We start from the raw sequence: 25,579 nt of genomic DNA, 5'->3' as shown, positions 1-25,579 counted from the left end.
AAATAAATTCCCCTTTCTTTTCCGTAAGCGATGCCAAGGCTTCCTGAAAATGACTTAACTACGCATTTCCATTGCTGTAGCTGAAAAATATCAAAATAAAGCTGATGGAGAGTTGCAGATGCAAATATGACTCACATTACGCCTCAAAAACCTCTTACCTATCATTAGCATGAATGTCAGTCCTTGGACCGGAAAATTCGACCTCATCATCTGAAAAACAGACATTTAAAAATGGCAAAGAATATTTCTTTCGCTCAGATCTCGAGACTGATGAACCTATTGGATCGTAGAAATCAAGCTGCAACTGTTGTGCATGGCAGTCTTGCACGCTGTAATTTAATGGCGGGTTGGGTTGGGGTTTGGGGTGTTTTAACAGTCATGTGTTACTTTCTGAAGTTAAAAGATAATCATTTAACATTTTTATCTAATCTTTGATGTTTTCAAATCAAGTTTTACCTTTGTGTATTCATTTTTGAAAATCATTAGATAAAAAATTCAAATAGTTTTAGATTACTGCTTGTTGCGTTTCTTTTGCGTTTCAGTATATAACAGAAAGAATGATAATGTACATTTTTTGCAATGGGAAACTCAAAATACTGTATGTTTACTTAAAAAAGCAGGCTTCATATTTTAGCGGCTTTGGTGATGACACCAATGCGCTAATTCATGAATACCACTAAGAAATCATTTATAAATACAATACACGGCATGGACATGTGTAGCGCTATTTCATGATTACGCCAGCAACCTCATACCCAGTGATAGCGCTAAATTTTGAATACGCCAATTTATGTACACGTACAGTATCTGTACGATTAAAATTTAAATTAGAAGATACACAATGCCAATAATAAAGATTTAGTGAAAGTTTCATTAAATCGGATGCAGTGGTGTAAGAGGAGTAACGGATACGAGATGGCTATCTCCAAGTGTTACGGACATACGGACGTAAGGAAGGACACGCCCATCACTCTTTCCCCCAATAAAGAGATCCAAACATCTAGTCTGAATTACTTCTATATATATCATTCCAAAAGTCTACATTCAATCACTTAATGGTCATATAGTTTGAAACTTCTGACACTATAATAAGAATGTCATCAACAACCCAAATTCAGGTCAAAATTGAGGATATTACTTATAATATGTCTTCTAAATTCTTCATATAAGTACATCAAGAAAGAATGACATGAATTAAACGATATTTTATGACTTCTTTCTCATTTAAAATTTTGAACTTACAAAATTTTATATATTATTGTAAATAAAATGTTTCTTTTTTTTCTCTTCTCATCTAGTAATTCTCATTATCAGGATTATATCGAATGACATAAATTCAAAAGTAAATAAACGGTTAAGCTTTATTGGAAGCTGAAAATACGGAAAAAAACAGAGATAAAAGACTAAGGAATACATACATATGCACGGTGTCTGTAACATTAGTGAAATCCCCAAACATTATTTTTGAGACATTGTTTCAGAAATCTCATATAATGAACTACATCAGTCCCCATGTATACAAAAATATATAGGACTACTCATTGTTGTTTGTGATATACTAGTATCTTACCACTACTCGTGTTTAAAATCAAAATAAAACATTATTTTTTTTTTGGAGACAGAAACATGCATAAGCACACGATGATGTACTTCCGGAACGACTATATACAATATTGTATTCTACATCGACGCCGAGCAGCGAAGTCGTATATGTAGTCACAGAAAGCACAAAGAGGGTCGTTGAAGTCAACTGTAACGAGAAATGTATTATTCATGTATTTTTAATAGATATTAATCATTTTAAAAGCAGTACAATTCGAATGGATTTAACCAAATACATTTATTTTAGGCATGCGCAGTACATTATCTCAAAAGCTAACTTGCAAACGAGTAACTGAAAATGTCGGAATGTATATATATAGCCATTGTTAAAAAAAAAAAAAGAATCTTCCTATCATTATCCTTATCATATTTTTGTTTTAAACAGTTAATGGATAAAATACTCATAAAAAAAAGATTCACTACAAAAATTCTAGAAAACGAAGAAATAAGAATTGTTGAAAACTCGTTATTAACGATTAATACTTACATCTCACTAGTGGCAAATCCATTGGACTTAAAGCTAAAATAGAAAGGTTCAACAACAATTAATAATGAAGAGGGTGAAGATAACAAAACTGATCGATCTAAAAAATACAAACTACAAACAATACAAATGAACAACTGATGAATCAAAAACTTTGAAAAAAAAAACTTTAAAAAAACGAAAAAAAAAATTACCATTCTTAGGTATGGTTAACTACATGTATGTTAAAAGTAGCAGATACTTCGATACTTTGATATACTCTGGTACTTAAATATTGATTCTGGATACTGTGTAATCAATATCTAATTTTTGTTGGGGTTTCAAAAAATATTTTAGAATATAATTAGACGCGTTTAAATAGATAATATGGATTAAAAATAATTTACCTGCTGAACTTTCAGAAAAAGGAAAAATTGGACTATTGTAAACTATATTTAACTATAGTTTACTATAGTATCAACTTTTTCACTGTAGTAAATAAAAGTTTTCACAACAGTAAATCAAAGTATTTTTACTATGAATTTTAGATCGTTATATTTTAATTTTTTTAAAATTCCTACAAGGAATTCTCTTACAATAAAAGGAAATATTACATGAATATTTCTATATTATTTCAAACATTTATATCATTCAAATGTATTTTAGGAAATATTAAATAAATGCTCTAAATCTTAAAAAAAGTTCTAAAGTAAAGTTTTATGGTAAATCAAAGTATTAAAGTATTTACTGAAGTTAACTATATTACACTATGATTAATTATAGTAAGTTTTTGTTAGGGAAAATGCATTTCGAAATTGTGATTTGGAAATGTTTTGGAAATGTTTTGTAAGTCTTCATTGTAGAACTTCAGAATTTCTGTTCAACATTTTAACGTCAAGTTACATGTATCAACGTACAAATGTATACAATATGAGATTTATATGTGATATGAACTTTCCACCTTACCTTTATGTTATAATTTGAATATATAATCAGACATTTATTTTACTTTTTATTCAATGACACGCACATACTTCTGCAGATCACTTACAATTTGAGCGATAAGTTGCTTGATTTGAATCATCCTCGTTCCTATCATCAGAGTAATTTTCATCACAATAAACGAGTACTACTGCTACATATAAGGAAATGAAAATAATCCTTAACATCGTGGTGCTCAGACAATCGCTAAGATCAGTAATAATGGACAATAATTGTGCATAAGCTGATATAATGTCTAAGATCATATTCTTATGATTTATTTGTCATCTTTGGAGCAATTTGTTCTGCATGTCAGACAGATATGAACATGCGCTGGTCAGCAAAATGTCATTAAGTAACGTTTTTGTGAGGTGACTTAACACACTGTCCCGTATTTTTCTGTATTGTCTGGACAAATATATCCCTCTCTTACACAGAAAACCCCACTGTAAGGACATGCATAATCCTTCATGAATAATCAACTGTCAAACTGGTCGACATTTTTTGTGCTAGGTTGTTTTCATTAACACTTGAATCTGTTTGTTTAGAAGTTAAACATTGATTGACATATTTTAAACGCTTTTCAGTTTAATTCCCCTTAATGTATTGATGTAGTTTTATATAGAAGTAAGAGTTGCATGTTTTGGCTCAACGGCTTAATAGTTTTCATCGGCGACTTGTCGAGAATAGAAATTCAATGCAGTATATATTTCTTAAGTAAAAAACGACGAACACCGTTACGTATCTAAATCTTTTTGTCATCTTTTGTTTTGTTTTGGGGCCTATGGTCAAGATGTAAAATATAATAGTTAAAATCTAAATCATTTAAGAATGTAGCGTCAAAGAAATACCATTGAATCAACGGCAATAATTTTGTCATCTTTTGTTTTGGGGCCTATGGTCATGATGTAAAATACAATAGTTAAAATCCAAATAATTTTAGAAGGTATTGTCAAGGAAATACCATTGAATCAACGGCAATAAATCGGTTTCAGTGGTTATGCTGTGGCGATTACACAGGTTGCAGGATAAAAAGCCCTGTGTTGATGTGGAGTTGTTACACGTCACCGTCACAACTGGTTGGAAACCATTCCAATTCCTCTCTGACAACTGTTAAAATGTGCTATGATGGAAGAATTAATTACAAACTGCACAGCAATAAGTTGTTGTTTTACTAGATATATCTGAAATTTAATTTTATCCAAATTTCTTCTCTTTTTGGCCTTCTGCAATTAAATTAATGATAAAATTAATTCAATGAGTGCATATAAGAATTCAAACATACAAGATATCATACTCATATTATTTTATGATAGTTTATATCAGTCATGCCAAATAGGGTATTTATTTTATGTTTTATCTATACATTTTACTAGATGTTTCTAAGATCTGATGCGTAATTATTTTCCAAATTAATTATTAGACTAAACTTAAATCCTAATTATATTTTTAGATTAACTTTAAAACTTAAATTATAGCATGCAGGATTCATGGCCCTTGTTTGTTTATGACGTACGAGGTGCTGTATTGATTGTGTGAACTATACAGACAAGTGTAAATTTTACAAATTACCGGTAAGGTATAAAAATTGCAGATTAAAGTGAGAAATATGAAGATAAGAGAATGTAATCAAGCTTTAACGTCCATTGAAACAATACAAAATTGGAGCAGAACAATGACCTCTAAAACATCAGAGGTGGGATCAGGTGCCATGGAGAGTAAGTACCCCCTATCGACCGATAGCACCCGCCGTGTACTCCTTGCCATGATCGGTTTAAGGGAAAAATACGTAGAAAATTCAGTGTGAAAATAATGGCCTTACAAATGGTATAAAAAAGTTTAGTCAACATTCGACTTGATGATAGATTGTATTTGCTGATAAGGTTATTGTATCGAGTATAATTTACAGATTAAAGTAAAAACAATTACAATTTATAATTAAAATTGTTCAAATTAATGTATACATTTCATGGATTTAAAAATATGTTAATTTTACAGATCAATGTGTTGAAATTAAAAAATAAAAATGTGTCGTATTAGTGCTACTTCGCTTCTGTAACAGCTTTAAATATACTGACCTACATTTTCCCCCAATTCACAACTGGCAAGTCAGTTGTATTTCTGGATTGCTCCTCAATTTCACTGACTTTCTGTTTCATTTATCCGATCCCTTCTGCAAATATTAAATATTCATTTTCCTACACTCTGTACATAGTGGGCAACAATTAGAAAATAAATCCTCCGCTCCTCTTTGAAATATCTGCATACAGTCTCTAGTTATCATTCTTATTCATGTATTCATTATCAGAAGCAAAAATTATAGGAATTTAATCTAGGATAAATATCTTTCATCTTTTGTTAGAATTTTTATTTAGATCGATCACTGTCAGTTATTTTCACCTTTTTTAATAAACAGCCAACATCCCTTAACAGGGTTTCTTTTTTATTAAGCGTGACTTTTTCAGCACAGACGGGTGGACAGGCGAATTGATATCCCCTTCCTCTGACATGGCACCTGGTCCCACCTCTGGTATGTTTAGAGGTCCGTGTTTGCTCTGCTCCAAATTTGTATTGCTTCAATGGACTTTTGATTTTGATTACTCTTCGTAGATTGTGCTGGGATCTATATAGTACTACAGTCTGGATCAGATGTTGTTATAAATATACAGGAAAGTCCCTGTCTAGTCATCGAATTTCTTATAAATCTAGCCTGACAATAGTATTCACGGAAAATGGTTTATTACAAACAATTGATATATGTATGAAACTTAAAGAATGCAGCTTTTCTTATAATGTATTATTTTCTGAATATATTATACGAAAATATTTAAAATCTGTTTGCACATTAAGTTTATTTCGTACAAGATCGCAAAAATGTATATCATATTCAATTGGAGGGAAATGGACAGTGTATTTCTCTTATTTCCACTTCAAGATCTTCTCTCAGGCCTACCGTACGTCTGGAAAAAAGCTTTCGCCGTATTCCGTGCATAAATTGTAAAATAAAACACACCTCACTTGCTTAGTGCATGTAAGTTACATTTAGATAGTCACCTGTGTATACAGAACATATTTCTCATTATATGGATTTCCCATGATTTCATGAAGGAGAGGAGGGGAGCTACGGTTAAAAAGTCTTTGTTTGAATCTTTTGAAAGTTTCATTATTTGTTTGTACAGGGTGTCTCAGAGAACATGCAACCATTTACTCCCCTTACTTTGTAGATATGCAAACAGAAACTTATAAAAGTTCCATACCAAATTATACTAAAAAGGCATAAGATTTTATTGATACCAAAATAGGGGAATAAACATCAAAACATTAGTTATGAGGTCATATCTGACATCATTAAAAACAAACAATTACCTAAGAATTTACTAGGAACAATTAGCAGATGTTGAAACTGTTGTATCAAAGTACATCACAGGTTCTTGCGAGTAGGACAATAAAGAAAACGAATCCAGAACACAAAGATACTAATCAATGGAAGTTATAAAGAATTTTTTTTTAAAAAAAGGAAGCCAATAGAATAGACTAAGGTTAAGGATTAAAATCAAAGGCGGTCCTTAGCATAAGGGGAATCATTGCCCCAGCCCATTTTTCTTTCCAGTCTCAAAAGGGAATGTGTCAATTCCGAAATATACCTGAAATTGTTACAAGAAATTTCTACCCTTTGCAGAAAAAATCAATAATGTGGAAAAGGCAAGGTTTCAGCATAATGAAGCAGCCTACATAACTCACAGTGTGTTCTGGACTGGATGCCAGTGGATGGCACAAACATTATCTTCTTCAAATCCAAAACGCGTGCCTTGACACTCACCTGAGTTAAGCCCCTTAACTTTTATTTCCGACATTTGAAGGACAGAGTTTATAGAATAGGATCTTACTGCAGGCAAAATAGTCAAATTATCTCAAATTAACCATAAATTAAAGGCTGATTACAAAGAAATCCTGCACTATAGTTATGAGAAATTTCTTACATCAGATAATTAAATTTACTTATTCAACAAAAGGAACACCATTTCATGCATATTTTATAACTAAATGACATTTTACAACTTCTCTTAATTCTTTTGTTACTCATTATTTATTTGAGGGATTGTTTTCATTTTCATAAAAATAAATCTTGAAATTATACATGTACACAACGAAACTAGGTCACGGATCGCATCCTGTATTAAAATAAAGTGTGACACATTTCTCATTAAAGTTTTTTTTTTGTTCTTTTGTCTGTCTTTTTATCTGTCCGACATATTTGTGCAAATTGTGCAGAAATATATATTAACTGCTTAAAATATACATCAAGATTAATATATCTCTTTATCATATCAGATAGCAGAAATAATTATATATTTTGGGTATTGAAAAGGTTTCGATCTTCTTTGATGTTTTTACTGTCACTCTAGCATACAAATTTTAAAACTTCTATTCAATTGATATTTTAATCACAATATAATTAAATATCATCAGTTATTATATTTGATATATTAAAACTAGTGTCATATTCCAAATTATGTATTGCATCCATCCAGTAAATTCCGAATTACAAGCATAACGCAAGTGTAAGGTTCTTAAACATACACTTGTGTTGAAATAATACAGCTAGTAATGCAGCGACTAATAATGGCAATAGTTTTAAATTTCTTCTTGTCTTTATCATAGTATTGTAACTAAATAAGACTGTAATTGACGTAAAAGAGCAATCCATATAATGAAGAACATGTCAATATGTTCATAATTTTTATGTCATTTTTTCAAAGTGCCACCTTCACCTTCCTCGTATTATTTTAAAAATAGAAATGAAAATCTCGCTTTGCAGGTGTTTCTATTATATATATTATAGAAGCCAAAAAAAGTCTATATATGATAATTCCAAAAAAACCTTGGTGATTTATGACATTTGTTCTTAAAATGATGTGATTGCTTTGTCTCTCAGTTTCAAAGTCTTTCTTCAAAAGACACTTGATATTCTATACTCTGCATTTAAAAAAAAATCATCAACTCTGACATATTTACGAAATGCTAATTTCAAACATAGCTGTAAAAATGTATCCATTTCAAAAAAATATTTATGCGATCAATTGACATTTTCTTTTCTGAGCCGGTTTTAGAAAATATTTCTATTTTTTAAGATGAAAACCATTCTCAATTGAAATAAACCTGATCCCTATCGAAATTAATGCAAAATTATCAAGTAAACAAATTAAAGACAACTGCCGCTTAGAAAACATGTCTGAGAATAAATCAAGTAATTTGTAAACCATATTAAAACAAAACAGCCAAATTTCATGATGAAATCATTGTTGCTTTCTTCTTTATCTAATTCCGTTCGGGATCGTTTTAATTTGGATGAATTTATAGAAAAGTAGATAATTTGACGCCTCTTTTTTTTCTCAATATACCTATTTCCACCATTTTTTTTTTATTGATTCAACAATTTGACTTTTTTCATAATAACACGAGGAGAAAGTTTTAATATTGAAGTGTACTTGATTTTAGAACCTAATGTAAATTGAATAGTGAATTCAAAATTCAAAAAGTCACTTGCTTTACTTTAGTTTAGACCACCTAATTTTTTCCAAAGAAATATAAATTTATGTCTTATTCATTAATATTATAAAAGATAAGGATTTATACTATAAAAATATTTATTGACATATCCTGTTTCTGAGTATCTGTTTCATATAAAACAATACAAAAACGTAGTATTTTTTAACTAACATGTTGACCTTTTTGCACTTAAAATTAAGCACTTACAAAAAATAGGACTACAGGAACCCGAAAAAAAATTGATGTAACCATATGTAAACATTTGTTTTAGTTAGTCTACATGCAAAAAATAATTAAATCCTTGACATAAATGTACCACTCATTGCCTGGTTGTTTGGTGGACGGCCTCATAATCCATTCTGACAAAGTGTTCATGTCTTCTTCTTCATATTAAAGCCCAATGTCTGACATTATCTTCAACAGAATTCATAATAGAAATGTTCTGTCGCCAATTGAAAGATCCGGGGTTCCTGTATTAAGGACCTTTTAAAGATGATTGGTCGTCATTTTTATATATATTAACATCACCAGTAATGACGTACCTGCATCCAGCGGGACTGCAGTTGAAGGAAGAAGAAGATTTAAGAGGATTTGTTTTAGATAAATAAAGGCACTGTAAGTTTTGTTTGGTAGCAGCAGTTTGGGAATCTCTATAGGAAATACAGGATGTAGATTCAAATTAAAGTATGGTGGAATTCAAGACTGAACTTTTCATGATTCAGAAGGTTACTTACGTTTACATCAAAAGTAACGAACGACGGTCAAAGTTTGATCAATAAAATTCATTAGAATTTGTAGTTAGCTTTCATAACAACAATATTTGATTTGTTTTTTTCATTTTTAATGATTTTCTAAATAATTTGATTGTCAACATCATACAATATATATAATAATATATATTTTTTTCATGTACATTATTAATAAAATCATACATAAAATAAAATCCTCAATGGCTCTTGAAGACTTTCAACTACAATTTGAATCTATGCAATTCTGCCGGGATACTGCATCTTGTATTTGAAAACAAAATGAACAGAGAATATCTCCTGAAATAAGAAACAAATAAAAGATAAATACGATGTACTTTGGTAAACAAAATGTTACGATTATATGATTTCCGTTTCATATCAACGGTTGTGACGTCACAATGGTGCGTGAAAGTGGTGAATCAAATAAAGTTTATTCATGCATAACACAATGCAAAACATAATTAATTGCACAATATTTGATAATAAAAATCTCTTCGATTTGTGCTTGAATATGATTTTGATCCAGCTCGTTGTGTGTTTTCTATCCCCACTCAAACTCACAAGTAGTTGGATAAATTCATACCTAATCATAAACCAATATACATGTATATCTATATCTACATTGTAGAAGGTCGCTGCTTAATTTACCTGACGAGTATAAATGTTCATTAAAATTCATCTGTCTTTACTTATAGATAAAAAGTTGATGATTACTTTTTAATTTAAAAATTATAATTACTGTGGAATCATTTAAATTCGTGGGGGGTCAATGTTCGTGGGCAAGCAAAATTTTTTTGGTTCGTGGGGATATAATTTCGTGGGCAGCTCGTTTAATTGGTAGATTTAATTAATCAGTACGTTGACAAAAATTGTTAATGGGGATGTAAATTCGTGGGTGAGGGTGACCCACGAAGTCCACGAACATTGATCCCCCACGAACAATGATGATTCCACAGTATATATTTTTCTTGTGTATATTAACAATATTATGGGGAAAGTGGTCTTATTCTTGATGATTAAAATACATTTCTAACGGTTTAGAAACATTTATGCAAATCTTCATAGTCGGAGACATCTCAATTATAAACATGAAGTATGGTTGTTTCTGTTTATATTTCCTTAATCCATTTTAAATTGCCAGTCATGTAAAGTTTTTAAAAATAGCCGGAAAACATGATAACAGCTTTACTGTACAACATATGAAACTTTTCCTTACGTTTCTATATTTACAAGAGATTCGTATTTGGCCATGTTTCTTTTTTTGTGTGTGTTTTAACGTTGTAGGTTTATTGTCTAATTGTGAATGTATTATTTAAACATAATGTTTTAATAAGTTTATACTACATATTGTTTTGTACCTTATCGATATGATATTTTAATTAATGGATTATTCTTCTTCAGTTGTTTCAGATATGAATTTAAAATAATATATCAGTTTTCATCATGCCGACTTTAAGATTACGGATAAAAGAAAATGATGTGTAATCTTTGCATTAACATGCGTATATATAGCTTTTATCATATCGACAATATCGCAATTAATTTTCTTAAACTCATAAAAGTAAATAATTTTTTTAGATTATTTTTTACACTGTGAGTTCCGTTAATTGAATGCATGTCCATGTTATTGTTAAGTTACAAAGACAACTTAAATACCACGAAACCTTTTCAATACTTGCAGGCTTATGTGAATAAATTAAATGCATAATTTTCAAAGAAATGTAAGGCCTCTGAAGAAAGACACAAACAAGGATATGATGAATTGTACAAAATTTTGATATTTATTTATATTCATGATAGATATTTTACTTTGTATTACTAAGTAGCTTCCACTTTGATTGTCTTAATGCAACTAGACATCTTATGAATGAAATTTTAAGAGAATTCAGTTTAAATTGATTACCATTCCGTCTGGACTGCTTTCCAAAAATCATATTTAATGGATTGTATGTGCTAAGCAAGTTTCTACTTTATTCGATCCCAAATGTTTCATATGGGTTTAAACCAAAACTAGTTCCTGGCCAAGAGAGTGTAGAAACTGAATAGTGTTTGAGAAACTTTCTTATGTTTTTAAGTTATGGTACTGTACCAAGTTCTTTAATAGTAAAATCATTTTCTCATCTAGAATCTACTAGGCAATTACATCTGGTAGTAACATCTTTCATTTTCTGCTTCAGACGAAGATAACAAACAGTATCAAGCTGATTTTAAAGTTCCCTGTATCGACTTTGAAAAAGATATTGGTTTATTAAATCCCAAGTAATCAAAGAAATTCTTCTGATTTAAACAAAATTTCAGGTCGAATAAAGAAGATCTTTTGTCAGAATATGCCAAAGAAAAAAAAAACAGATACGTGGAAGACACCCTAGAGAGTATAGTGCTTTATTACAAAAAAAAAGAAAGAAATTCTCTTGAACTTAACTCAAAGCATGCCTAGTGGCATAAAGGCTGATTTTGTTGTAAAACCAGAAGCAAATTAGTACTTACCAGTAAAAGTCAATTATGAATATATTATTATATGCCTATATAAACTATAATAATTTACCAAAATTCTTCATCATTTATTTTAGTATTTATTTAGAAGCATTATATTTCTTTTAAAAATGTGCATTTATCTTGTTCACAATAGAATGTTTGGTTAAAAAGTTTCTGAGCTGTACACGTACAAAAAGTCAGGAAATGAAATGACAAATCTTTGTAAGGAAAATTAATTGAAGTGAAATTTTCAAGCAATTTCTCTAAAATCTTGTAGATGATTTAAGCGAAAATGGTGAGGACTTCAAAATTACAAACATCTGAAACTGAAAATTACAAATTTAATGTCTTCCTTATTCAATTTTAATGTGTCTTAAACATGAATAAAATTATCGTAAATTGAAGAAGCTTTTTCAAAACAAAAAATCCTTACCTACGAAACGATCTCTACTGATAACAGGAGGAACTGGTATTTTAACTGAAACACAAATGAAAACGTACATTTTATGTTTTACTCAGACATATCAGGTACATGTCATACAGTTGCCTTGTTACTTTAAATAAATAACCATTAGATATTTCCGCGTGTTATCAATTAATGTCTTTACCTTACAATGAAATACACCAATTTAAAAGATATATAATGAATTAAGCTGTCGTTGGTATAACGTTATAGCCTGTTTTTATTTACTTGGAGGTTTCTTGCAATCCTCTTCACTACTTGACCCACAGTCCTCTTCACTACTAGAATCACTTCCTCTCTCCCTTTTATCTTCATCATCCATCATATCCAGATAATGATTCAACATATAGCGTAACTTTCTCTTGTTCTCCTTATTCGTCTTTCCATTTTTGCGAGCAGAGGAGGCAATGGATACAGCAATTAAACTGATAAGGATTATGTAGAGAACAATTTTACCAGAATTCATGATGCCTTCCACCTTCCTAGTGTGTCAAGCGTCAAGCAGATTTTGGTGTCGGTTGTTATAAATGGTGTTTTTAAATAGCTTTTTTGGTTGACCATGTTTTTATTAATGTAGTTTAGTTACGCGACATGCTCATTTAAAAGCAGGAGAACATATGATTTGTAAGAATTAAATACTTGTGACAAAGATAAATACTAAATAGCTGAGAAAGTAATTGAAACAAAATGGCTAATTTGCTGATCCTTTTAGTGCCTTAGTGAAAAAAAGGAATCAAAATTCTTTCATCTTTCGAAAATTAATCGGTCATGATAATCTAATTAGGGCTTTCGCTTCGTGATGGGGAGGTCCGGGTTCGATTCTCCTTCGCCGTGCAGCGTCAAACCTAAGACGTACATGTAGGTAGTGACTGTTCCTTCGACAAGCGCCCGGCACTAGAAGTGAAAGTTACGGATCTTTCGGATGAGACATTAGAATCCGAGATCCCGTGCCACACTAAAGAACTCCCATTGTTCAATGGCCAAGTACCGACTATAGGTTTAAATTTGAAACCCTTCACCTGTTTATGGTGACGTCTCAATATGTGTGAAAAATTCTCGAATGGGACGTAAAACCGCAATCAATCAATCAATCTTAATTACTTCAGATCCGTCCTACAGTAAAATTGATCAGGGTACAAAAACATCAGCCAATTTCTTAATTTGCACAACAACTGTTTTCCTTTATCAAAATGTACTATTTTATACTGTTATTATAATTCTTTATTATATCAAGTGACTTGTGTTTTACATGCATGTTATTTTTGCTTTCATTAATTGAAACCTCGAACATTGTAAATAGTATATTGAACAACATAGCTTAATTTAAAATAAATTATATGCATACATCAGGCGCAGATCCAGGATTTTTTTTCCGGGGGGGGGGGGGGGGGGCACCCTAGACAAAAAAAATTCCAACCCAAAAAATTCTTGACAAGCCAAAAAAAAAAAAAACAACCCCAAACATAAATTCCCGTCCTTATCCAGAAAATTACTTAACAAAAAAAGGGAAAATCCATTTCCAAAACGTGAAAATCACCTATTTCGTGGTGGTAATGGTGAGTACACGTTTTCTAGGAGGGGTCCAAAGTATTTCTTACTTGCTTCAGTATATACTTTTAACACCTCTGCAAATTCCAGGTGGGTCCGGACCCTCCCCCCGACCCCAGCTCTAGATCCTCGCATGTACATTTAGCAAAGAAGATGCTTATCAAAAAATAACAATAACCATATCTTAATATCAAGCCTTTACAAACTGTATAAGTCAATGAAATGGAGTAAATGACAATCGATTTCTTAAAATTCCTACAGAAAAAAAATTCGAGAAAAGGGAAAACAACACTGACCCTGGAGGCGGGACCGGTATCGACCGGTGACTTCCACCGAAAGATCTCTATGTTGATGATCGTAGTCAAAATAAGTTTGAAAAATATTGCCAAGTAATTGACAAACAAATGATTGGTATGTAAAGCGTATCTAATGTTTTACTATTGTTGTCATTTTTATAAAAGTACAAAAATAAAATAGTAGTTATGGATCTCTTGTATTTCAAATTGTAAACTGGTTTTAAAGCAATAAAAAATTTAATGTTTAGTTTTCATCAAAATACAGATTTTTGTCCAAGTTATCTTTCACCTAAAATACCTTTTGCATTCATGAAATGATCAGTCCACCGAGCATAAAATCCGATAAGTTCTTTAATTGGTTTACACATCTGTTTTAGTCATTACAGATAACTATTTGTATAGATAGGTTTTCATGCAGTTTAAAACTTAAGATGAACTTTGATTGATATTTATTTCAAGTGGTAATCTACGATTTTCTCCGATTACTTGATCATGGATCATGACAAAGAGCATATGATGGGTGTGTCCGGCCAAGAGAGTATACTCACTCTTCTATGGTGCCGGGCGCAGCTAGGTTACAGACTTTCATATTTATATCAGCGTATGCAGAGGTTTGTGAAAACAATTATGATATCACCTTAAAACTAACAACAAATCAAATGATTCTGGATAATTTTTTTCCATTAAAACTTAATCACTTTAGTTTTCCCCTTTTTAAATGTGAAAATGAAATGATGTGCAATTAATCTTGCTATTAAAACAAAATGAAGTACTGACTGATATGACGTCACTGACTTTTTCACACGCAGTTTTTGAAGCTTTATTTTTTCTAATTTTAAACCTGTCCCGTGATATAAGCGACGTCGCTGTTGCCGAACCCGACATATACATATGCAGATTGAAGAATCCCCATATGTCTAAAAACACACTTTAAAAAAAAAAACAAAACTGTATACATTTTCTCGAAATATTTTAAAATATTTTGAGACATATTTCCTATGGGCGTACTTAACAGAGCTGCCGGAACGTTATCCCACCTCTGTTCTTTTTAGAGGGGTCTGTCGTTGCTCTGCTCACAATTTATATTGTTTCATAATCATTTTTATTCAATCGTTAATTGAAGTCAAAAGACACAATAGAATCTGACATATTTGTTTAATATTTGGATGTTTGACCAGAGAAAGGCATTGATGGGAAACTAACAACTAAACTTTGTGAAAACATGATGACTTTACCTTTTATCGTGAACTTCCTTATTGTAGTCATGCAGCAATATACCATTATGGTTTGTATTTGGTGTTTACATCTCGCATTAGATCTAATATGCAAGGACGTGTTCTACGTATGATCAATTTCTGAGCGGACGTAGCATAACGGTAGCAGCTATCTCGTCTACAGTCTGCATTTAGCAAATTTTATCGTCGGTACAATGATTTTATATGCAAATACAAACTGTAGTAAGTTTGAATGTAGACTGACGTTATTAAAAAAAATCAAACAAATTGTCTACCCGATCAGTCGACAGGTTCATGGGAGTGTTACTGGTCGACATAGGATGCTGACTCCTCCACTGCAACGGATCCTACCTCTATTACCTCTGCTCTCAGTTTGTATCAATTGATCAAGTCATGTAGTAAACAATAATTATTTCTAGAAATATATCCCATATCATTTTAAAAGAAAATATAAACAAAATTTGTAAAAAGTTAAATAAGTTTTTCACTATTAGAACATAATTTAATTTCTATGTTGAATAAAATACAAAATAGCATAAATTGACTAATTTCATAAAAAATGCTTGGCAAATATTTGTAAAACGCAAAAAAGATTAAGTACGTGTTTTTAAAGAAACAAATTTTATTATTTAAAATTTTAATAAATATCACACGGTAACAGTTTTGTGATTGCATGTGTTTTTTTTTATAACATATTTAATTTGTATAAATTATGAAAGTAGAAAACTCAATTCCTGTTTCAAAATATTATTTTTTTGTGATTATTCTTTTATTATGTCTTTGTTATATAATATCTCGGGTTTTAATTTTTAATTCCATATTGATAATAACTTTTAATATTAATTATAGTCTTTTGTTTATCCAGGATTACAACAAATTAGCAAACAGCTAGTCGAAAATTGTGGTCCTTCATATAATTTTTTAAAGCAGATTTGTACAGTAAATTTGGAAACCCGAGTAAAATAGATATGTGTGTATCCCTTACTTGGAATCTTTGAATTTTTTAACCTACACAAAGTCTGCTGGCTAATTCTAAAATAATATTATTCATATGACCTATTAAAAGTTTAACAAGAACCTCTAGAAAGGAATATGAAAATCTTTTCATTCTACAAAATAAAATCTTTACCTGTAAATTCATTTTTAAACATAAAAAAATTTTAAGAATCAAAGAAACGCTGTTTATAGTAGTTTAACAAAAAAATCAAACCGGTCGACAGAGGATGCTTCAGTTTGCTCTGCTCTTGATTTGTATTGTTTCAATAGACTTTAGAGCTTGATGACTGTAAGTTATCTCCATATTTCATGTCTCTAAGAACTACATGTCATCAACAAAAATGCTACTTTTGTGCTTCTCTTCCATGTACAGGTATTATTTTTAACACTGTTTTATAACATCAAAATAATAATAATAATAATAAAAATAAAATAAAAAATAGATAACTTTATATCAGTACTTGCAAGGACCAATTGGTAGGCAAAACCTACGAGACTAAAATATTTCTCTAAAGTCAATTGACATATTTTTATAAATGTCATACTTTTAGAATAACTACATGGATACTGAAAGCCTCTAAAATCAGAGGTATGTCATTTTTTGTATTTGGTACATATATAATTATAGTATGATGCGATGTACAACAACATGCCCACTGTTAGCACTGTCTGTTGTAAGAAATCGGTTTGTTTTTGTTCAGTAAAACTTGGCACAAGATATCCTGTATAAACAGGGTTGGGTTCTATTTCATTAAAATTCCAGAAGGAAGGATAAGTAATACATGTACGCGCTGAAAATTAGAGTGGGACTATTGAAAAATCTCTTTCTTATGATGAAATTAAAGTATCGAAGGGCACACCTTTTACAGTATAAAGAAATTTTTGTTACAAGCATAAGCCTTAAAAGAAGAAGAAAATCATTATCAGAAATTACAATCATAACCGTAGTTTACTAATAAGGATATGTTAAAACAAACTTTCACATCATGATATGTTATTGTTCTTTTTGATATATCATTTTCAAACACAAATATGCTATATTTAGCTTAATTTCACCATTAAAAATCATGCTTAGCATTCAATCAGCACAATCATTAGAGATAGCAGCCATTCTAGATAAATCAGTATGAGTGATTTAAAGAAGCTCTAGACACTGCAAACTTAAGAAGTCTAATTCCACAGTTTTTTATGCAGTGTTCTGTCTTTACATTAAAGGGGCTATATTTGGTTTTGACCAAAATTTGTCCCCAAAATCAAATTTTGATGGAGAAATCGAAAATTATGTTCTAAGCCAAGGGGATATCTGCAGACTTCAGAGCATTAAATATTTTCATTAGCCATGACGCCATATGTTACATGTAAATATTGATGTCAGGAAAGAGACGTAAAAATGTCCATGATTTATAGAGAAAAATGTGTATATTACGTCAATATTTCGAGTAAAAGTCATCGAGCGCAGGTCTGCTCCAACTCAATGTTTTGATATAATGTTTGGAATGATAATATCAATGAAATATGTGAATATTGTTATGGAGCAGGCTTGCGCTCTATGAATTATATAGTAAAAACTGAACAATTTTGTCCAATTTTGTCCCCTCTCTGAAAAATAACGCAAAATCCTAATAGTTTGTGACTTCATAGAAACAAAAATTGCCAATGACCTACATGTACTTTGAAACCATATTTTTGTTAATTCAGATATTTCATACAATATATACAATTCAGCACATGTCAAGAAATTTTCAGAATTTGACTTTTTGGGGGTGGGGGGGGGGTGGCAAAAATATGCATATACCGCATATAGCTTTTTAAGTGTTTCACAAAATCTGCAATTGAATAATGCATTTTTTATTTTGAACAGAGCCAAGATAAGGAATACTGAGAGGCAAAAGAAACGCAACATCGTGTTTTAGGGGGAAATATTACATATAGGATATTATTTTCAATCTAAAAAGTAAGGACGTCTTCAACTTTGTAAATATCGGTAATTTAACGGTTGAATGATTTTCATACCTTTACCGGAAGTTAAGTTTGAGTCTGCTTAACAGAAATAAAAAAAATTGCATGTTTAACGAAGTATTTGGCAATAATATGGGGTTTTAAGGATTTGCATCTGTTCATCATAAGTAATGCAGCAATGCTCTGAAAAATAAGTTCCCCTTTCTTTTCTGTAAGCGATGCAAAGGCTTCCTGAAAATGACTTAACTACGCATTTCCATTGCTCTAGCTGGAAAATCTCAAAATAAAGGTGACTGAGAGTTCCAGATGCAAATATGACCCAAATCACAGGCCCTTACGTATCATTAGCATGAATGAAAGACCTTGGACCGGAAGTACAATGGTTACAACACTGCGCTTGGCTGGAGAAAATTCGACCTCATCATCTGAAAAACAGGCATTTAAAAATGGCAAAGAATATTTCTTTCGCTCAGATCTCGAGACTGATGAACCTATTGGATCGTAGAAATCAAGTTGCAACTGTTGTGCATGGCAATTGCACGCTGTAATTGAATGGCCGGGATGGGGGTGTTTTAACAGTCATGTGTTACTTTCTGAAGTTAAAAGATAATCATTTAACATTTTTATCTAATCTTTGATGTTTTCAAATCAAGTTTTACCTTAGTGTATTCATTTTTGAAAATCATTAGATAAAAAATTCAAATTATTGTAGAATACTTCTTGATGCGTTTCTTTGAGTTTCAGTATATTTTAATATTTGATATGATATACATGTATAGTACATGAGATATGGAGAGAACAAAAGTTATTCAAGGTCAGAAGTTCATTCAAATAATACAAATTAGGAGAAGAGCAAACATAGACTTCTAAAACATCAGAGGTGGAATCAGGTGACATGGAGGAATGAGCATCCCTTGTCGATCGGCCATCATATATATATATATATATATATATATATATATATATATATATATATATATATATATAATATATATATATATATATATATGTATGCATGTATATGTATGTATTTATTTATCTCATACGTCTGGTGGATACTACCCATGAGATAAACCTATGCTTTATCCACGGGTATGTGCTTTATCAACAGCACTTCTGGTTTCGACATAATCCCTCGGCCTCGCTTCAAGATGTAAATTTATCCAAACATCTAATTGTGAAAGTTCTGTGTTATCAAATGAATGCTAATAAGCAAAAAATTATAAACAAAAAAAAATCATTACACTTCAGTGAATTATCAAAATTTATCAATGCACTGGCTACAGTCCAGCGATGGATGATGTTACCCCCCCCCCCATCCCCCCCCACACAGGAAATGTTAGACCTAACAGTTAAAGTTGTAGTTGGAATATTCATTTGACCATGCAAGAAAATCTAGCTACACTTGTACTTTTCTTATATTATACTAACTATTTATCCCATGTTTATCCCTTTATCCCGTGGATATGACTCATTGGATAAATTTTTCATAACCCACAGTTGTGACGTCACAATGGTTTTTGCGTTAGCGTGATGAAGTAAAATAAAGTGGAGTCCTATATAAAACAGTGTAAAACATTGGTTGTGAAGTATTAAACATGGGATAAAAAGAATCTCCCATGATTTGTAGTTGGATATGACTTTTATCCAACTCGTTGTGTGTTTTTTATCCCCTCGCCAAGGCTCGGGGATAAATAACACACAGCTCGTTGGATAAAAATCATATCCAACTACAAATCATGGGAGATCCTATATATAACTAACCATGGATCTACGAGTAGCCTAGCACTGCCGTACACAGAATGATTTCAGAGGACGAATCATGATGATTCCTTGGTCGTTATGTACAACACTGTAGATTTATCAGTCAAAAGTTTGTATGAAATAAATCTCCAACAGATTGTCACATATGTTTTTAAAAGATTCCAAGATTTTCTGTACAGTCATGATCTACAAATATGTCCACGTCAACAGTGCGACGTCATCAATTTACGCGTCATCGGGTTGAAATCATTCATAGATTCACAGGGATTATCTCAAAATTTTCTCTCTCTCTCTCTCTCTCTACATATATATATATATATATAGCCTACGTAAAACAATACATATATGTCATATTGATTATTGAATTGCACACAAAATCCCTTTATGTATAATTTATTAGGTTTTACATATTATTTTGAGTTTGATATGAAATAAACAATGCAATATTTATATCAAACGAATATAAACGTATTCAAATTCAAATCTATGTACAATCTTATATCTAAGTAATATAGTTAATGGGAATTTAAATATACACATATTACATTACCCCAAATAGGATTGATGTATGATAAATTGTACCAACTATAACTCAACAGGTCTTAAGTGTCTGAGAGTAGTGATTGTAAATTTGATATAATTTCAAATGACGACACATACTGTGTTAATATTTTCAATGAAACAATCTCTTCTTTTCAAAAATATACTGCACCACTAAGTTCGTTCACCCAAATGAGTTCAGATGACCATAACAAGAAGTAACAGTGTATCATCTCTTAAGATTATTTTTTTCATTAAAATATATCTTGTATAATAACATACTGAGGCCCAAAGTAAAACAGTAACTCGAAGATTGATTAACTTCCCTTGATTGATACATTGAGGGGAAATCAGAGACATAACTCTCCTTATACGTTACGTTAAATAAATAACAATACCACCTGTCCATATGAATACTAGTATCTATTAAGCGCGCCCCCTTATTAGCAGACCTATTTTTGTATTCATATGAAGCAGAATTTATTCAAAAACTTCTACATGAGAAGAAGAAAACTCTTGCTGTGGCCTTCAACTCGACATTTCGATATACCGATGACCTATTATCAATTAACAACAGTTACTTTCATTCATATGTCGACTCGATATAGCCCAGTGAGCTTGAAATTAAAGATACCACAGATTCTGACACATCTGTTTCATATATAGATATTTTACTAGAAAAAGACGTTAATGGTAACCTAACAACAAAGCTTTATGATAAACGTGATGACTTCAACTTTTCAATCGTCAACTTCCCTAACTTATGCAGCAAAATACCCTTATCGCCTGCATATGGGGTTTATGTCTCTCAGTTGATTCGATACGCAAGAGAATGCTCTACGTATGAACAATTTTTAAAACGAGGAAAGGTACATGTATTGATAAACATGTTGACGAAACAAGGATATCAACAGTCTCGTTTGAAGTCATCTTTTAGCAAGTTTTCGGTCGATACAATGACCTTGTCAGCACAGACAATCTATTGTTGAGTCAAATGCTGACTGACTTTTTTCATACTAATTGTTAGGCCATTATTTATACACTTAACTGTCTACGGATTTTTCCGGTTTTGTTTCCCGATCATGACAAATAGCACAGGAGTGACCGGTCTGCAGGGGATGCTCACTCCTCCATGACACTTGATCCCACCTCTAAATTTTGAGGTCTGTGTTTTGCTCTGCTCCAGATTTGTTTCGTTTCATTGGACTTTCGAGATTAAATACTCTTCGTTATCTTCATATTCAATTTTATTCTCTTAATTGATAGAATGGAAAAAAGTTAGAAATACATCTCTATATGTTTCGTGTAAATCACAATGTCACATATTCATACGGATATCTATATAGAAACTCTAAATATTTGCTACAATAAAAAGAATGGAATGTTACATTAAGTCAGATAAACTTTCAGATCAATCATGTGTAGTAGATTACCTCTGTTCAAATGACACCACCAAAAGTTAGGACGAGGTCTCATTTTATCAATGAACTGTTCAAGTTATTACATTTGAACAAATAAGTTCAGGAACTCTTCGTGATTAAAAAAAAACTATCACGTAGTTGCACAGATTTTTCCTCAATTTTTTTTTCATTGTTCAGACGTTTAAAACATTTTGCGCAAGCCTAGCTTTTTTATAAATACATAAACTCACTTAAAGTGTGCAAGGGCATTCGTTTGAACAAAAATGAGTAGTTTTACTTCACTGTTTACGAAAGACAGACAACCTTGGGTGAGTAAAACTGAGTTAAGCTTCTATTCAGCTACGAATAAAACAAATTTTGATTTTTCTTTCGAATCTCTGTTAAGCATATAGTTGAATTGTCAATATCATACATACACACACTTTATATATATAATTTTCTAAGTAAGTAATAAATTAAGTTATACTAGTATGTAAAATAAGGGCTTAAATGGCTCCGAAAACCATAGCCTCTTCTTTCAGTCACAATTTGATGCTATACAATTCCTTCGAGCTCTTCTATCTCGGATTTGAAAACAAAAGGAACAGAGAATATCTCCTGAAATGAGAAATAAAAATAAATACTCAGAAACGACACATTTTTTCAATCTTCGGTGTACAACATGGTGCGATTTATAAAAAAAAAGCTCTATTGATAAAAAGTACTATATATATATATATTATAAATAAAATTTTTAAAATTTTTCTTTGGGCCTCTCATGTATTTCTCATTGTCGAGGATTCATGTATCATCTAACATTTGCTGAAATTGCCTCACCTTGGTAAGCATTGTGTAAAATCATTCTTTATTACTTCTGAATAAAACGTTCATGATTTTATAATAAATCAAAGAAATGATAGAGTATTTTGTATTCAATGACAAAACAAAAAATATAATTAGGTTTAAATCCTTATGTTTACATTAATTTCCATCGATTAGAAACATTTATGCAAATCCTAATAGCTGTTGACAGCATTACATCATAACTGTCAAGTATGGTTGTTTTATATATATATATATATATATGTATATTTATTTTAATTCCAGCTTATTAATGCCAGTCATGCAGAATTTTACAATTACTAAATGGGAATTTACTTCTTATTCTTATTAGTTCACGAATTGTATTTTATCATAATGTCAACTGTAAACTGTACTATATCGACATAGCTGTGTCCTGTTTTATGACTTGCATTAATTGTTGAGACAGCATATCACAACATTATATTTTTATATTGCAGTCTTTATCTTCATCGGAGCGTGAATTGAATCACAGATTGAAAAGGACATTATCACTAATTGATGGTATCACTCAAGGTTAAGGCTATCATCTTTTTCCTTGACATTAAAAAAGCAAATATTACTGTTGCGAGTCTATTTCTATATCAAAAGATTAATGTACTTTTTTTTTGTTTTGTAATAAAAGATGATACCACAGAGGGTCTCTCAGATTATACTATAAAGCTGATATACTTTATGTATAGGCCGCGTAGCAAAGTGGTTAGAGCGTCTGCTCTAGAGTTGCGGAGTAAGGAGCTGATCTTTATGTCGCGGGTTCGAATCCACTGCAGGACGTGGAAGCCGGTCCTTCGGATGAGACCGTTTAAACCGAGATCCCGTGTCGCAGTAGGTGTTGGCACGAAAAAGATCCCTCGAAGCTCAATGGCCGTGAGTGCCGACGATAAGTATAAATTTGCAGCCCTCCGCCGGCAAGTGGTGGCGTCTCCATATGAGTAAAAACTCTCCACTCAAACAACAAACAAAACTTTATGTATAAACCCTTTTGAAAAAGTGAAACTGAGATTCAAAGTGGACTCTACCGAGTTTCGTGGCCCTAGAGCCTGGTTTTAAAAAAAGCAACAAATTCATTTTGTCACACTTTAAAAACAATATCAAATCATATGTAAAAGCATTTCTTTAAACAAAGAAAATTAAAGAAATCCTCTTTGAATGTCATTGAAGTGAAATTTACTAGTAAAATTTCATAAATCTTTTACAAACTTCAAGAGCTTTAAGTGAGAAAAAGATAATTTGAAGAAGATTTTATAAAAGAATAATGCATCCTTACCTACGAAACGATCTGCACTGATAGCAGGAGGAACAGGTACTTGAACTAAAAAACACAAAAGTGCATATTATATATATTCTTTTACGCAAATACATTATAGCTGCCATAACCAATACAATACTACTTTCCATGGAACTCAATATTTGTTTCCGTGTTTTATCAATGGACACGTTTACCTTGCTCAGAAATAACGTTTGATGTTTCCACATGTGCGCAATTTCATTGCAGCTTCGTTTATACTGAGTTACGATCAATTAAACTAATAATACAAAGGTAGATATGAAATGTTATGAATTAAAATTGAAGATAATTATGAAAATACAAAAATATTATGAGAGAGGATCAGACTAAAGACAAGTCACACAATGCAAAATGACATTTAAATTTGATGATCCACTAAATTTTAAGATGAACAAAGTCTTGCAAAAAATAATACTAAAAATAATAAATTACATCCGCACCCAAAACAGAAGTCAACAAATAGCAAATGTCATTATTTATAAATTGTTATATTTTCCTTTGCAGTACAATCTCCCCGTAGCTTTGTCTTTGGTGATTTACGACCGATTATATCATCACCAATTTAGAGATGAAATATATCATATATGAAAAATGACTTTTATTAATAAGAAGGCTTGGATAATAAATCAGCCTGCTGTTGTTGAAGATATATAACCTGTATTACTTACTTCGGAGGTCCTCGCATTCCTTTTTACTAAATGACCTACAGTCCTCTTCACTACTTGACCCACAATCCTCTTCACTACTTGACCCACAGTCCTCTTCACTACTGGAATCACTTCCTCTCTCCTTTTTATCTTCATCATCCATCATATCCAGATAATGATTCAACATATAGCGTAACTTTCTCTTGTTCTCCTTATTTGTCTTTCCATGTTTACGAGCAGAAGAAGCAATGGATACAGCTATTAAACTGATAAGAATTATGTAGAAAAGAATTTTACGAGAATTCATGATGCCTTCTACCTTCCAAGTGTGTCAAGTGTCAAGCAGATTTTGATTTAGCTTGTTGTAAATGATGGCTTATAAATAATAAAACTCTTTCTCTGGGGCACTTAATTTTATTACGTGACATGCTCATTTAGATACAGAACATGAGTTTGTTAAAAGTAAGAACAGACTTCATTCCAGTTGTGAATAATATAATAAATTAATACATGAGTAAGTATTTGAAACAAATTTACCAATTCGCCCTTTTCTTTAATTATCTTGATGATATGTTGTTGTAATGAGGAATTTGTTATATATTTTGAAATTTCTTCTTGTCGAAAACTTTTTTTTATCTTATGGATAACTTGACCGGGGTAAAAAAAATAATAAATCGGTGATTGTTTAAATTTTCACAACATACTTTTTTTTCCTTCTTTCTTTCTTTTTTACAATTTTACGATTACACTTTTCTTTAAATT

The 25,579-nt window shown here is 31.2% G+C and overlaps 2 protein-coding genes across 2 annotated transcripts; both read right to left on the bottom strand.

Annotated features, from left to right (window-relative positions):
- Positions 1-9,427: 9,427 nt before the first annotated feature.
- On the bottom strand, positions 9,428-12,770 carry LOC133174280 (uncharacterized). Its single transcript, XM_061309366.1, has 3 exons — positions 12,512-12,770; positions 12,254-12,298; positions 9,428-9,642 (listed from the first exon to the last, which is right to left on the bottom strand). The coding sequence occupies exons 1-3, from the start codon at positions 12,747-12,749 to the stop codon at positions 9,563-9,565; spliced, it is 363 nt and encodes a 120-aa protein (XP_061165350.1). The 5' UTR covers positions 12,750-12,770; the 3' UTR covers positions 9,428-9,562.
- Positions 12,771-20,466: 7,696 nt separating this feature from the next.
- LOC133174204 (uncharacterized) lies at positions 20,467-25,154 on the bottom strand. The gene is made up of 3 exons (XM_061309274.1): positions 24,839-25,154; positions 24,150-24,194; positions 20,467-22,639 (listed from the first exon to the last, which is right to left on the bottom strand). The coding sequence occupies exons 1-3, from the start codon at positions 25,122-25,124 to the stop codon at positions 22,560-22,562; spliced, it is 411 nt and encodes a 136-aa protein (XP_061165258.1). The 5' UTR covers positions 25,125-25,154; the 3' UTR covers positions 20,467-22,559.
- Between the last annotated feature and the right edge of the window lie 425 nt (positions 25,155-25,579).

Source organism: Saccostrea echinata, unplaced genomic scaffold (genome assembly GCF_033153115.1).
Source record: "Saccostrea echinata isolate AGI-Se365-2 ecotype Australia unplaced genomic scaffold, CSIRO_AGI_Sech_v1 ptg000057l, whole genome shotgun sequence".
Classification (NCBI taxonomy): Eukaryota; Metazoa; Mollusca; class Bivalvia; order Ostreida; family Ostreidae; genus Saccostrea; species Saccostrea echinata.
This window is presented reverse-complemented; position numbering and strand designations above follow the sequence as displayed.

Coding starts and splice junctions, on each gene's coding strand:
- LOC133174204 (XM_061309274.1), bottom strand. CDS start 25,124: ATGAATTCTCGTAAAATTCTTTTCTACATAATTCTTATCAGTTTAATA. Junction 24,195..24,838: donor GGAATGCGAGGACCTCCGAA/GTAAGTAATACA, acceptor TGTGTTTTTTAG/TTCAAGTACCTGTTCCTCCT. Junction 22,640..24,149: donor CAGTGCAGATCGTTTCGTAG/GTAAGGATGCAT, acceptor TTCTCATTTCAG/GAGATATTCTCTGTTCCTTT.
- LOC133174280 (XM_061309366.1), bottom strand. CDS start 12,749: ATGAATTCTGGTAAAATTGTTCTCTACATAATCCTTATCAGTTTAATT. Junction 12,299..12,511: donor GGATTGCAAGAAACCTCCAA/GTAAATAAAAAC, acceptor TTTGTGTTTCAG/TTAAAATACCAGTTCCTCCT. Junction 9,643..12,253: donor CAGTAGAGATCGTTTCGTAG/GTAAGGATTTTT, acceptor TTCTTATTTCAG/GAGATATTCTCTGTTCATTT.